This window comes from Erigeron canadensis, chromosome 2, assembly GCF_010389155.1.
Source record: "Erigeron canadensis isolate Cc75 chromosome 2, C_canadensis_v1, whole genome shotgun sequence".
NCBI classification, from domain to species: domain Eukaryota; kingdom Viridiplantae; phylum Streptophyta; class Magnoliopsida; order Asterales; family Asteraceae; genus Erigeron; species Erigeron canadensis.
The window spans coordinates 31,294,013-31,309,647 of NC_057762.1; the positions used below are offsets into that span (position 1 = coordinate 31,294,013).

General features: G+C 34.3%; 2 protein-coding genes across 2 annotated transcripts; one reads left to right on the forward strand and one right to left on the reverse strand.

Annotated features, from left to right (window-relative positions):
- Positions 1 to 2,264: 2,264 nt before the first annotated feature.
- LOC122587377 (dehydrogenase/reductase SDR family member FEY-like) lies at positions 2,265 to 7,044 on the forward strand. The gene is made up of 8 exons (XM_043759527.1): positions 2,265 to 2,726; positions 3,434 to 3,554; positions 3,640 to 3,757; positions 4,570 to 4,706; positions 5,339 to 5,440; positions 5,836 to 5,928; positions 6,082 to 6,154; positions 6,449 to 7,044. The coding sequence occupies exons 1-8, from the start codon at positions 2,494 to 2,496 to the stop codon at positions 6,709 to 6,711; spliced, it is 1,140 nt and encodes a 379-aa protein (XP_043615462.1). The 5' UTR covers positions 2,265 to 2,493; the 3' UTR covers positions 6,712 to 7,044.
- A 5,576-nt stretch (positions 7,045 to 12,620) lies between these two features.
- LOC122587028 (ruvB-like 2) lies at positions 12,621 to 15,084 on the reverse strand. The gene is made up of 2 exons (XM_043759090.1): positions 14,236 to 15,084; positions 12,621 to 13,416 (listed from the first exon to the last, which is right to left on the reverse strand). Exons 1-2 carry the CDS (start codon positions 14,985 to 14,987, stop codon positions 12,771 to 12,773), a joined length of 1,398 nt encoding a protein of 465 aa, XP_043615025.1. The 5' UTR covers positions 14,988 to 15,084; the 3' UTR covers positions 12,621 to 12,770.
- Between the last annotated feature and the right edge of the window lie 551 nt (positions 15,085 to 15,635).

The following is a 15,635-nucleotide window of genomic DNA, read 5'->3' on the forward strand; positions in this document are numbered from 1 at the left end:
TTTGGACAATTCTTACAAATCGGATGATAACACATGGACCAAAAGTACATGTTTGAATAACTATATAAATATAACAATTCATATTCCCCTTAGCTACAGTGTACCATGCTGACGTTATGCTGACATAAGTTATTTTGTCTTTTTTATAAAAAAAAATTTTATTTATTTTTTTTAAGATTGTATACTTTTAGAGCTTCTTATTTTTACTACTTAACTTTTTAGTTTTTTGACTTTAGTCTAACATTTTTATACAAACTTAAGTAACAAAGTTTTTAATTTTTACCAATTGACTTTTGAGTTTTTAACTTTAATCATCAAATCTTTATTTTTTTTACTTTTTATCTGTTATTGTAAGGTTTCTAACTTTTACTATCGAACTCTCGGTTTTTTCAACTTTATCTATACGTTACTTTATAATTTTTATACTAAACTTTAAGTGTCCAAATTTGGGTAATGCTAGATGTATGTTTGCATGATGAGGCGGCGATATGTCTCCTGTGGCAACGCCCGGGTTAAAATTCTTGTTAAAAGCTAATATTACATTATACAAATAAAAAGCTACAACTTTCATCTTCCTAGTTTGTCAATCATATATATATACTCAAAACTAGCTTGTGGTGCGAGCTGTAAGTGTGAGTCGTTTGATTAGAGCTTTTGGTTATACAATGTATAGCTGACGAAGTAACTAGAGTTTGTACTTTATTCATATAAAATGATTAAATTGATGACAATTGCAACTTATTTTTCCATAACCTACAAAAAAGAATTCAAAATACTATTAAGTTTACATATCGTTTTAGAATTTATGAAAATCATTATAAAAGACTTATTATCTAAACAAACTTATGAACTTAAACTTATAAAACGCATAAGCTTAAATTTTTGTAAAGTTGTCAAACATATCCTAATTCCTAACTCAATCAAGATGTGTTTGGTATGACGGTTAATATGAAACATTAAGAATGAAACTAATAATGACGTTTAGTTGAAGAAAATATGCCTAAAATAAGTAAAAAAAATTGAAACCTTCATCGTGAGTTTAAGTCTTGATTCATACAGTACTTTTTTTATACTATCAGATTATGGTGGAATTTGAAACCAAACGCAACTAATTAAAGTATAAGTTAAACCAAACATTATGGATGACAATAGTAATCTATTAATCGTACTTGATGGAGTAGAATTCGGTACGAGAACCTGATTTGATTGGAGAATCTCCGAGTTGACTGAGGATGATATGAGAAATTCCCGATCAAGTTAAAGAAATAATCAACTCTTTCTTAATAAAAGTAATATCTTATGCATGACGCAATTTTATTAATTTTTAGTGTACGAAACTATTAACAGTTGATGATTTTGAAGCAACGCACCCTTCTCCTTTCCATTAATATTATGGAAAAAAAAACATTGAAATGACATACAAAGAAAAGAATATATTAGGTCAGTGCTAACCCCTCATCCACCACCTCTTCCACTAACTCATCGACAAGGATGAGGTTGGCACGAAGCTAATCCACTAGCTCATCATCAAAACTCATCCATGGGTAGACGAGTGAAGACGGGGAGAGAGAAGATGTTGGGCTTTTTCCATTGCATGAGAGAGAGGGTGTTTTATTTTAAATTGAGGAAGAGATGAGGAATAGATGTGGAAGAGGTAAGGTTGGTAGTGAAAGAGAAAAACTGATGTGACAGTGTGAATGAGGTCAAAATAAGTTCAAGGTTAGCACAAATATTAGGAAAAAAACTCGTGATCTCATCTTAAGGGGCAAGGGTGTAGTGTCAAACCTTTGACAATTTAACAAGTTTTAGCAAGTTTTCTCCAATAAGAAATTGCCATGTGTACAAGCCAAAAACTAGTCAATTCTTGCCAATTTGTTGCCAAAAAGTATGGTGTAGTAAATGTTTTTTTTTGCCAATTTGAGAAAAAAAAATTCATAGTAGCGCCCAACGTTCATAAATTGAAAAAAGTCCCAACGTTCACTAGCATCGGCCAAAACTAGCCGATGTAACTTGTCAAAACTTGCCGATACTAACCGATTCACATGTTATAAGCTTGCCAAATAGCCGATGTTTGCAGCTAAGAGTTTTTTAGAAAAAAATATATTCTCGTAACACGTTGTGGTGTCACGTCGTTGGAGAGGCTCATTACCATCCGAACCAAACACCACAATTTATATCGATTAATCAAGATTTAATGTCACTTGTTCGATAAAAAAAAAAAAAATGTTAGCCTGGTTAAAGTGTCTTGTCAACACGCCTAGTAAACAAATGCCAAAAGAGTAGCAAAGCAAGATGAGACTTTGGGGCCGGCTATCAATCATCATAGCTTGATAAACTCACACATCGCATCTGCCCGTCCTAGTCATATCCACCATTTTTCTATTCTCTATTCAAATAACCTAAAAACTACTCCCACACTTCACTTCCCGAACATAAATAAAAGGAAAATCACACACAGAGATCTATACTTACAAAACAAAACAAAACAAAACAATGGCTTCTTCATCATCAGAAACAGAAACTGAAACTGAAACAGGGGCAGTAGGTTTGAAAAAAGGGTTAGGATGGATGGAGTGGTTGAGAGGGTGGTTTTATTTAGTCTACGAGATGTTATTTCAAAGAATAATGGCGTCTCATTTGCAAAACCCCCTGCCTTTACCTCCCCTGAATGATCTCACTTGTATCATTACTGGTTCCACTAGTGGTATTGGCCGCGAAACCGCCAGGTCAGACTCCGAGATTTTATTCTCTATCGCTTTTTTCCGTTTTTTTTTCCTTCTGATTCTGTTTTAAGTGATTTTAGTTAGAAAAGTTTAGGGGGATTTAGTATAGGGCTGTAATGAACCTGAACGAGGCTTGTTCCGTCGTCTCATTTTCCGTAGCTTTATGTATCACAGATAGTCGTTGTTCTCATGTTCGTTCATTTGTGCTCTTGATTAGGGATGGTTGGGGTTGCTATTAAATCAACCTTTTTTGGAAAGTTACAAAATTTGTGTATCGGATTGAGTCTTAGACAGATTGCAATGTTCCTTACCATGAAAACAGTTCTTGTTTCCGTAAAGTATTGCAATGTTGTTGTGAACTTGTGATTATGTCCAGTTAATCTAGGTTGTTCAATACAAGCTTGATCATGCTACCCTATATGGGAAGTCAGATGGATAGTTATTAATTTATGCCGATTATATAGGAAAGTGAGAGGGGAGAGAAAAATATTGAGAAATTAATCGTTGTTTTTAGTGTGTTTTTTTTAACTGACTTCTGTTACTTGAATGCTATTGGTTGTCAATTTATGGTCTCCATGTACCAATGAGTAATGACAGCCATGGAAAGATGTTACTCAGAAGTGGATTATCACCTTTGCTAGTAGTACACAAAGTCATACTTGAAAGTTTTTTAATCATACTTGAGTGTTTTGTTTGATATACTTAACCAGACAGATGGCGGAAGCAGGGGCACATGTTGTGATGGCAGTTAGAAATACTAAGGCAGCCTATGACCAAATCCAGAAGTGGCAGGATGATTGGTCTGGAAAGGGACTTCCTCTCGATATTGAGGTATATAGTAATCCCACCATGATGCTTTCATGTCACCTTTTTGGACTTTCTGCAAGTTAACTATATTTTATCTATGATAACCAAGGTGATGGAGTTGGATCTTCTCTCCTTGGCTTCAGTTGTAACATTTGCTGAGACATGGAATGCACGCTCAGGACCTTTACATGTGCTGATAAACAACGCAGGAATATTTTCCATAGGAGGTTAGTGACAGTAGTGTGTATTGCCTAAGTTTTAACCACATGTGTTATCTTGCACATAATAATTCTTTGATGGGACTTTAAAGAACATTTCTAGTATTATCTTGAATATCTGAGAAAGTGATCCTTCAGAACTAAACCATAAACATATTCTGCAATTCAACTAAACATTTCTAGTATTTCTTACTAATCCCTTTTTAAAACAAAAAAATGCAAACAAATTTTGTGTACACTCATGACAGCGAAATACTGGATAAATTATCTAGAGTTACATCTAGAAAATCAAACCTAGTTGTATGATTTTTCAAATTTATCTACTAGGAACACACGATTGTCTCTATCGAAAGAGCTATTATGAATACAATTTGAAAAACTAAACTAAATTCAGTAGACTATTAAGGGATCCTGTTTCTCTGATTTTGCAACTTCTAATAGTACATTTTAATGATTCTTTGTTGTTATGTCTAGTTGTCTACAATTTTTGTGATAAAAACGATGTTATGATACATGTACGACTTTCTTCAAACTTGTTTGACAGAACTGTTTCTTTACCCGCTGTATAACATTTAAAAATCAAATTAATATAGATGATGCTTTTAAAACCATAACTTTCATTACATGTAGATGAGTCAATACATGTCTATTTTTTCATAAATGCGTTTGTAACCATGAAAGCATCAAAATCATATTACCAAATTATAGTCAAAACTTACGAAGTTTTATAATATAGTTTCAGTATGCATTTCTTTTTTACCTAAGCTTTAACTTTTAATCTTCTGGCTAAAAGATTGCAACACTCTTTTGCTTCTGATTAGAACCACAAAAGTTTTCAAAAGATGGATATGAAGAACATATGCAAGTGAATCATCTGGCTCCAGCATTGCTTTCAGTGCTACTCATGCCATCCCTTATAAGAGGTTCTCCTAGTCGAATTGTTAATGTGAACTCAATTGTAAGTTTTATTCATCTTTTACGCATACCTTGCTTTAAATACAGTCTGATGATTACAAGCAAATAATGCTTATCTGTTGTCAATGTAACATGCAATTGAGTGCGTATGAGAGCATGTAGAATGGTATTTGCTTGAAATGTGTTTTCCAATTTCGGCCTAGTATCTGCAGGTCCTCTCATTAGTTTTTATGGTCATTTAAGGTCTAGGGTCCAACAAGCCTATTGATATCATTTTCCCTTGTTTGCTGGTGGTGCATTTTGTATCTGTTAATGTCAGCTACTTTGTTTAGGAATACTTGATTTTGTTTTTAATTGTACAAATACATGAGTATAGATCCAGGTCAAAAAGCATCATTTCGGGGGTGTTTGGGATTGCTTATTTTTCTGCTTATTGCTAAACACTCTTTCAGAAACTGGTTATCTGCTTATATTAGTAAAAAAAGGCACTCTCTTATAAGCTGGTTGGTACCTGCTTATTTTTTCAAGCAGTAAAGCGTTTTTAAAAGAGCATTCCCAAACACCCTCTGGATAGTACAATGGTTACATATTAAGGTTTCTTTTTCCAAGTAAAATAAGTCTACTTTTTTCTACATTATTGCAATTGTGAAAAGTATGTGTTTGTTTTCTGTTTAGATGCATCACGTTGGGTTTGTAGACACAGAAGATATGAATGTTGTTTCGGGAAAAAGAAAGTTCACAAGTATGGTGGGTTACTCAAGCAGCAAGTTAGCACAGGTGTGTCCTTTGCTTCTATACATTGGTTACTCAATTTAGCAAACAAGGTCCATGGTCTAGTAATATTAATATTTGTTTACAATCTTGCTATTGATAAATGTGTCTGAAACACCATTATATGTTTGTCTACATCAAACATTAAATAACAGATTCCACTTGTTTTCTGCTATTCTCTCTTATTGGGCAGTCTTATATAAATCACTACTATATATCTTTTGACAAACACTTTTGGCAACTTTCAAGGCTGTTCAACCCATTCCCCTTCTGGCTAAAATGTATTTGACCCTTTAAGATAAACTATAACCCAGATCGCCCTGCTATAAGTAAATGAGTCGGAATTGCATCCAATTCCTTCACTTGCTACTTGCTAGCTCACATATTTATTTCATTTGCAGGTCATGTTTAGTAGTGTCCTTCACAAAAGGTTGCCTGCAGAAGCTGGCATAAGTGTAATATGTGTATCTCCAGGAATAGTTCAGACTAATGTGGTAGGTACTCTGAACCAACTTTATTATTGTAATAATAATTCTATTTGGAAAATTTTAGAGATTTGTGACTTCAAACACTTTTAAAATAAATAACGGGTTGTTAATAATGAAATTTGACTTGCGTGTGGACTGGTTAACGTGTGGCAATTGCAGGCAAGAGATCTTCCCAAAATAGTTCAGGCTGGTTATCGTCTGATTCCTTACTTTATCTTCAGTGCTGAAGAAGGCAAGACTCTCTCTCTCTCTCTCTCTCTCTCTCACACACACACACACACACACACACAAACAAACAAGAAATCAACAAATTGTATGATTACCTTTCTAGGAAAGTTATTTTGTTTCTATCCTTCAACTACTAGTGTAGTATGTTTAAACCAACATAATGGTGCGTCATATATATGAAATAAAACTCGCGTATATGTTTAGGATTTGCAACAGTTTTCTGGTAAACTAGTAAAGTGACTTTTCATGGAAATGTTGATATGTTTAGAATTTGGACTTATATTCTCTTTTTCTCCAGGTTCTCGAAGCTCTCTTTTTGCAGCTACTGATCCTCAAATGCCCGAGTACTGTGAAATGTTGAAAGCTGACGAATGGCCTGTATCTGCTTTCATCTCTCAAGATTGTCGGCCAACAAACCCTTCTGAAGAAGCCCATAATGTTGAGACTTCTTTAAGAGTGTGGGAAAAAACATTACAATTGGTTGGCCTTCCCTTAGATGCTGTAGAAAGGCTTATAGAAGGGGAAGATATCAGATGCAAGTATGGAGCTCATGATGATTAGGATTAGGTTATTAACCTCAAGTTATATTTGTTTTTGCTCAGAACACATACCTGCAATTGGGTTTTTCATCCATCGATATTTATCGACATCAGCAATATAAAAAAACCAAGTGAAATAATATTGTCTCCAAGAAGGGTCCTTGGGTGAGATTATCCCATTGCTTTGACATGTATTTGCCATGGATCTGATGGGAAGTGTTTGCTTGTGACATATTTTAGTATTTGACCCATAGATTTGGGTTTCTGTATTTCTTTTCTTTTTTATACAATTTTTGGGATATATGTTAATTTAGACGTTGAATTACATAAGAGAAATGAAGGATGTTTTTCGAAAGTATTGCCACCAGAACTGAATGAAAATTGTGACCATTTGTTGAATCCACCATCTCATATTCTTCATATTTTCAAGATCATATATTTTTACCATTTAAACGTTTATAACTTCTTCAATTCGATTTAAGGTGGGCCCGTGTAAATTATTTTGAATCTAACATAAGTCCATGGACACACCTTGTAACTATGTAGATCCGTCCTTTTCAGAACTTTTTTTCAAAACAACAAACAAGGTTACAAAGCCTAAGCTCTAGCTTGAACGTGTCAATGATATTCAACTTCTATCTGTGTGATGTTGTTATCTTTTTCATCTTATCTTGTCAATATGAGAGCGAACCCAATCCACTACTTATATGAACTTCTTCTGGTTTTACAATCTCCTACTGCAAAAAAAAAATTAAAAAAAAAAAATCTATTATTAGCATACTTAAGAGTTATGGGTATAACCAATCCATATGATTCCAAGTTATCCATACATTCCCTTTTACTTCAAACAGTGCATCACCGAACATTTCCGTTTTAGAAAAAGCATCAGAGTAAAGCGTATCACCTAAAATACATTCACATATTAGTTTTTGTTCATGAATTAACATTTTTGCACTAAAAACTAACACTACATTCTCAAATTCAAAATAAAAGGAAAAGATTAGATTGAGATGGATAAGAACATATAGGAGAAGAAACTATATATATACATAGGCATTCTCAAATATATATAAAAATAAAGAAAAGAACACAAAATGGAGAGTAAGTTACAACTATGTCCTTGCTAAGATTTTTATGAATTAAATCAAGAAGGGCAGATTAGTCATTTTCAAAAGTGATAGATTTTTCCTTTGAAATCAGGTCTGCCAGAGTATTTGGGTTTAAAAAGAGTAGTTTTCCTATCAAATCTTTTCTTTTCTTTTCAAAAAACTCAAAAAAATATTTTTTTTTCCTTTTCTTTTTCCTTTCTTTCTCTTTCTATTCAAATATATATATATATATATATATATAAAGGAAAAGAAAAGAAAAAAAGGAAAAAAAAATACACAAATTTGTAGAGATACATGTTTGAAGATGAATACTTTGACACTCAAGCACAAATTTTATGTTTGTGTTTAAAGAGAGAGAGAGAGAGGGAGAGAGAGAACCAGTGTTCACAAAAGAGTTTTGAAATTGTGTGTTAAACACCCAGCAATAACGTGTATTGACCAGAGAGGCTACACTGTTGACGTAGTGTACTGTGTCTTTCCATACATCTATTCAATATTCACATGACAAAAGTTCTTTCTTTTTGTTCTCTTTTCTTTTAACTATTTGTATAGTTACAACCTCTTACTTATATAGATATTCAGGTTGTTAGGGGGAGGTTGTAGTCACCCCTCCCTCAAACTTTACTGCTAATTAAGATCTTCCACCTTAATTTTTCCCAATCTTTCTCTATCTTCCCCAAATCACTGGCGCCACTTTTCCCCCACTTCCCCCAATCTCCACCTTATCATTTCTTTTTCCTTTATTTTTAATCCTATATAAATTTAAAAACTATATAAACTAAAATATTTTTATATATAGATACAATAATATAATAGTAAAGACAACAATTTTTAAGTGCAGGGACTGAAATGAAATTAACAATAAGTAAAAACATTTTTATGTATAAACTAGAGGGACTGAAATGCAATAAACAACAAATTAAAACATTAAAAGAAAAAAAAAAGATTTGGGTTCTTTTTCCTTCCTCACATACAATACATATACATACATATATATGTGCAAAGCTTCCATCGATCAAGCAACTTTAAAAAGAAAAAAAAAATATTATTACTTGTCCTTCCTTTCCAACCAATCAACTCCCCTTTCTCTCCTCCCTCTCTCCTCTCTCCTCCTTTCCCCCATTCGGTGAGAAATGTTTTTTGAAATAGTCATTTTTGGAGGGGGTTTTGTCAAACAAGTTTTGGAAAAAAAAAATTATGAAAGCAAGTAAACCGGCTTTTCAAAAGCCGGGTTCAAAAAAGTATGCTCGAAACCGGCTTTCCAAAAGCCGGGTTCAAAAAAGAATCTTCGAAACCGGCTTTTCAAAAGCCGGGTTCAGAAAATGTCAGGAATCTTTCTTGATGTACAGGACGATGGCGACGTTGATGTGACTTCACACTCGAACCCGACTTTTGAAAAACCGGGTTCAGAAAAGGACAAAAAACATTTTGTCATAAACTGTTCAGTTCCGTCTCCTTTTCGCATCCTTACTTCTGTAATATGACTTCATATGTTCTGAAAATTAAAGCATCAAAATGAGTGGAGAAAAAAAATCATTGAAACGAGTTAAATTCTATGATCAACCAGCTTAATCACCTGGTAAAGCATCCCACTGTCGCGTAATACGTTTCTGAAGTTTATCAAATTCAATTGGAAGTCCCTCTTCTTCAAGACGCTGGAGTAAAATTACAAACACAATCAGAATTAAAGTCAAACGAAAACTATGACTACAGCAAGGATGAAACACGACCTTTTGTGCCTCCTCACAGAAGACCATTGAAGGTCTTTCTGACTGTGAAATTCCATCAATGTTTTTTGTCCTTTTCTGAACCCAGTTTTTCAAAAGCCGGGTTCGAGTGTGAAGTCACATCAACGTCGCCATCGTCCTGTACATCAAGAAAGATTCCTGACATTTTCTGAACCCGGCTTTTGAAAAGCCGCTTTCGAAGATTCTTTTTTGAACCCGGCTTTTGGAAAGCCGGTTTCGAGCATACTTTTTTGAACCCGACTTTTGAAAAGCCGGTTTACCTGCTTTCATAATTTTTTTTTTCCAAAACTTGTTTGACAAAACCCCCTCCAAAAATGACTATTTCAAAAAAAATTTCATTCGGTGAAGAACCCCGTTTTTTATTTTCTCTCTCCGACGGTAAAGGGGCGGCGGCAGTGTACCCACGTAGGGCCGGTAGCGGGGAACTCCTTTACCGCTTCCACTCCCTCCCCCTTATAAGAGTAGTGTGTGAGTAGTCAAAAAAGTATAAAGTGTGTTACAACTAGTACTACCTATTTATTTTGTTTGTACTTTATGCATACCTATACTAGTACTAGCTTTATATTTGCATTCCCCATATATATATATATATATATATATATAGGGTAAAGTTATTTTGAGAACCTTTTTTTGCGATAACCTTTGAGAACTTTTCAAATCAAGCCCAACCGATGATTGTTCTTTACATAAAAATTGTTTTTTGATAGTTTTCTGAATAATTTATGTGTAATTTTGAAGTTTATAATTGTGTGGAGCATGGATTATCATCCGTTATACAATTATGTGGATATTTGGATTCTTGATCACATGTGCACGAATATTACTATGATCACATATATGCAAGTCGATCACATGTAATCATAGCAATATTCGTGCATATATGATCAATAATCCAAATCTCCACATAATTGTATAACGAATGATAATTCATGCCTCCACACGATTATAAACTTCAAAATTACACATAAGTAATTCAAAAAATAATTTTCATGTAAAAAATAATCAACGGTTGGGCTTAATTTGAAAAGTTCTCAAAGGTTCTCGCAAAAAAAGGGTTCCCAAAATAACTTTTCACTATATATATATAAAGAGAGAGGTGTTAGAATTTATGTGACTGTTAGGTGTAAAATCCCTCATATCTTGTTTTCCTAATTCATAAAAACATAAGGGCCAAGTATATATATATATATATATATATATATATATTAAAAAATTAGTATGTGAGGGGTTCTGCACCAAATTTGGTGTCTAACCGCCACTAACTATGTTTTCTCATAATATGTTGTTATTGTTATACATAAAGATTAAACATATTTATGTATCATGTCATTTCAGACTAACCAGTTCAATAGTATATATATTAATTAAAAATTGTCTAGTAATAATCAATTGGACCTTAAAAATACGTTTACTAGACTAGACTAGCTGGTTAGATTGTATTCAACTACTCACAAAGATGTTAGTTGTCTACTCGATCTTTTGAATCTCTCAATAAAAAACCGGCCTCAAGAACATTAATTCCCCAAACCTCATGGGTATTGACAGGTTATTCCCCATGCAATTAACCTAGCTAGGCTGTTAAACAATCAAATGATCATTCTATGACAACTCAAGATCCCTAATACTCTACTTGTGACAATTAAGTCTATCCGACCATACTTTTCTTTAAGTTCTTTGGGTAAATAAAATTCGGATGCATTGTTAGCATGAAATATCATATTTATCCAAAACTTGTTTTAAGACCATAGCATATCATGTATTGAATACTTGTAATTCAGGTATATATGATATTTAGAGGTTTAGGAGGGAGATATATGACGTTTGCCTTTTATTTTTTAGTTAATTTCATATACCCCTCTTGAAGCATGAAATATCATATTTTTTCAAAACTTGCTTTAAGACCATTGTACATCATATATTGAATACTTGTAATTCGAGAATATATATATGATATTTAGGGGGTTTGGGAATGAGATATATAAAATTTGCCTTTTTTTTTACTCTTGCGCATATATATATTGAATTGAGATCATAGCTTTATTTATATTCAAGGTAATTTAAAGTGATCTTTCTCATTATTGTTTTGTTAACATGTTGTTTTCTTTTTGATGGTAACTCCCAATGCCGTCTTCCACGGGTTTTGGGTCTCAATACCGTCTTCGACGGTGTATGGGGGTTTGATATGTAGACAGTCTTACCCCTACCAATGGCAGAGAGGCTGCTTCCAGGTTCTACCATAGGTAGAAAAGAACCTCCAGCCTTGTTGGGCATGAGGATCGAACCCATGACCTCTGTTTCCAGAGGCATGAGCTCCAACCACTGATCCAACCCAGTTGGTTTTTGTTTTCTTTTTGATGTTTAGGTAAATTGTGACTATAATATTATGGCGGGAATATCCAGCTACATAGATATATTGATTTTACTAACAAAGACATCAGGTAAACTGTAACCTTTTTCCAACATAACAATGCATTTGGTTGTTTCATCATTGCTTTCAGCATACTTATTCTCTTATATTGTACATGTTGGTTTGCATTTAAATACTCTCCAACTTTGGTATCTAATACACTTTAATTTTCTTAAAATACTGACAATAATGGATACAACTACTTACATTTAAATACACTCCAACTTTTGTACTTACCATAACATAAAGACATGACAATAATGACCAGTATTAAACTCGATCAACGCTGATTTTTAGCCAAAAGCAGGTGTCTGTTAATGGTTTGCTTGGAGAGGTTGAAGCTTCGAGTTCCTATGGTTTATCCAACAAAAGCTCACAGCTTTCATGGGAGCTCTGGGCGAATTTTACTATTAGCCCCTTTTAATTTATTGTAACCTGTATCGCTACTTCACTTTTTTGCTGTCCATTCGTAATTATGTTCACTTACTTGCTGTACACCATAACAGTATAAGTCTGTTCGATGCTAGTTCCTTACTAGCCTATATATTTTGTTGGTTGAGAAAAAAAAAATAGCAAGTCATTGCTGTAGTTTCTTTTTAGATTCTAAAAACACAAAATTAATACTTCAGCATAAAATAAACAGCCCGTGACTGAAGAAGGACATTGATGGAGATCAAACAGCACTATTAATCTGACAACTGGATAAAATTAGCTGCTGCCTTAATGTTCAGTTCAATATTGCAATTTCAGACCATAAACAGACTCTGCAAAACAATAGACTCGACATTAAACTAAATGCACCATTACAACCACCTTGTCAAACCATCATGTCGGCTTCATCTTCCTCTGCTGTTGTTGCTTCATTGAACATGTACTGACTTTGATACTCAATCAAGTACTGTGTCGATCTCTTCACATCCCAAAATAGCCCATACACTCGGCTAACATCTTCCATCTCCACAATTTTCCCTTTCCTCTTCTGGCAAGCCAATGAAGCTGATGTTATAAGGTTTATGGCATACCTTAGGGACGTGTCAACTCCAATTTTGGTCAGCAGAACCTTTGCATCTTCAGATATATCGACGTCTTCCTCTTGACACCTTATATCAAGAATCTTGCGAATGTCGTCTTCTGTGTATGGCTGTGTAGAGATGATGAGGAGGCGGTCTAGGAAATCTATTGGAATCCCATGAGGGGATTTGTAGTTTGTGCCTCGAATAGTTGTGATTCCTCGGTTGGTGGCAACAACGAGTATTGGTGCCATGTCATTTTCTAAGGCACGGTTTAAGAATGAAAAACACTCGATATCAAGCATGTGGACTTCATCAATGAAGAGAACACCTGGAATGATCTCTGCCTTTCCTTCTTCACGCCACTCTGCAACCTTTGTATCAATCTGTTCCCTTACCTCAGCTCGTATTTCCCCAGTGTCACCAGTGAAAAGAGCAAGAAACCCTTGCGTTCTGCAATTCATTTTCCAAGATTTCATGTTAAAACTACTCAAACCAACATTCAATGTATCATATGTGATAAAGTAAAATCCTAAAAGTCACTTTCATAAACAGTAAGTATCACTCTGTAAGCACTAGAATACATTGTGCCCGGGATACAAGACTGTACAAAACTAGCCAAGCTCAAGTCCAGACGGGTAAAAAGAAGGGTATAAACATAAGTATTATAGTGAAAGATTGCAAAGTGACGCCACTATCTATTATGGTTCAATATCATTTCATTTGCTAAAACTGACAATCCAAAACTATATATATGGATGAAACTCTAAGGGGCTGTTACAGAGTGTATGTTTCAAGTGCTTGTAGCTTATTGCATTCTTTAAAACCCAAAACGCACTATGAGGGGGACAATACACTTTTTTCAAGCTGATGAAATAGTGTTTCTTTTGAACACACTTTCTAAGGCATAAACACCTACAAAACGCAATCCTTAACACCACCTAAAACTATTTAACCCCCCAATAGAAACACATATACCTTTCTTAATAGGCAGTCACAGTAAACAATATTCAAGGTGTTTAGGTGTATGTATTTCAAGTGCGTGTAGCTTATTATCACGTTTTCAAGCCAAAATGCCACTTGAAATGTTACGCTACTAGTAGTGTTTCATCTTATCTCTAGCAAAAAGTCTTAGACTGTAAGAACTAGCCTAGCCCGTCTTTAGTTACCACCCTATGGAAATTATGCCTCATTTTAAACACAAATTTTAACCAAAAAGCATCAAACTTTACTAAATAAAACACGGAAAAAAGATAAAAACAAAGAAACAACCTGCTGTTAATAACGTCGATTTCATGAAGAGTAACACAATGAACAACCTCCTTCCTCTTCTGCAACTCACCATCAGGACACTGCACAAACTTAGTCTGCGGTCCCATTGCATCGTAATCTCTAGACCTCGAAAACGACCTCCCAAGTTTACTTATCTTCCCAGAAGCCTTATCAATCACAACCACATCACCACTCTGCACTTTCTCCTTCCCTAACCCTTCAATCATCTTCCCACCCAAATCATAAACCGTCTCCATTTCCGTCGTTTTCAACGTCAATTTCCCGCTTTTCGACACGCCTCCAGCCACCGCAGGCCGATCAATCTGTATCTCAACAACTTCCCCTTCAATTACTTCAGTTTCTTCCTTAATCCTAACCCCAATTGCCTTCCTAAATGCCTGCATTAATGCTTCTGTTTTCGACATTTCGAGCGAGTAAAGCTCGCTCCCTGCCAACATCGCAAACGGCGTCTCCAGTCCTATCGATTTCGCCATCCCCATTGCAATTGCGGTTTTTCCTGTTCCCGGTTGACCCGCTAGTAAAACGGCTCGACCGGCTATTTTGGCTTCTTTGACCATTTGGACTATTACTCCGGCGGCTTTTCGAGCTTGAGTTTGACCCACCATGCCTTCTGAAACGGCGCGTGGCTCTAACGATGAATCCAAACCTAGCCCACGGATGTGTGAGTGTGCGCCTATTCTTTCGATTCGTGTTAGATCTTTGAGTTCTGATGACACTTTTAGCTCCGCCATGATTCGGCGGTGGGTTTGACGGAAAGTATGTGTTTTTAGGGTTTTGGGTGTGTGTGAGTGTTTCTTCTTCTTCTTCCGGATTTCGTGTTTGAAAGTGTTTGGGGGTTAGTTTGTTTGTTTTATTAGGGTTTTAGATAGACTTATTGACTTTGGGGAATTTTTTTACTTGTAACACATTATAGAAAAAAGACAAAAAAAAATAGAGAAAATATTTGATTTTAATAAACAAAAAAACGTTCAATTATTCCTCTCGACTAATTCCTCTCCAATTTTAACAAAAGTGTTGGTTGCAACCAATTTTAATAAACAAAAAAGTTCAATTTTAATAAAATTGTTGGTTATGTATATAAAAAAAAATTAGATAGAAATAAAGTGTGTTTGCTTTGAAATTATTATTATAACAACCACAGTAAATATCATCTAATAAAAAAATATAAAAAATTGCCCAGATTTTGTGAAGACAAAATAAAGAATTATTAAACATTTTTTTCGTTATTATTATTGGGTATTGTTAAAGATTTTTCTAATGAAGAAAAGAAAGAGTAAAAAGTGAAAATTTATAAAATGTATTTTAGGATTTTTGAAAAGGTGGAAAAGAAAAAAGAGCGACGGAAAAGGAGGATAATTTACAATGTAAAATGTTTTAAT

Coding starts and splice junctions, on each gene's coding strand:
- LOC122587377 (XM_043759527.1), top strand. CDS start 2,494: ATGGCTTCTTCATCATCAGAAACAGAAACTGAAACTGAAACAGGGGCA. Junction 4,707..5,338: donor TTGTTAATGTGAACTCAATT/GTAAGTTTTATT, acceptor TTTTCTGTTTAG/ATGCATCACGTTGGGTTTGT. Junction 6,155..6,448: donor TATCTTCAGTGCTGAAGAAG/GCAAGACTCTCT, acceptor CTTTTTCTCCAG/GTTCTCGAAGCTCTCTTTTT.
- LOC122587028 (XM_043759090.1), bottom strand. CDS start 14,987: ATGGCGGAGCTAAAAGTGTCATCAGAACTCAAAGATCTAACACGAATC. Junction 13,417..14,235: donor ATCGACGTTATTAACAGCAG/GTTGTTTCTTTG, acceptor AATGAATTGCAG/AACGCAAGGGTTTCTTGCTC.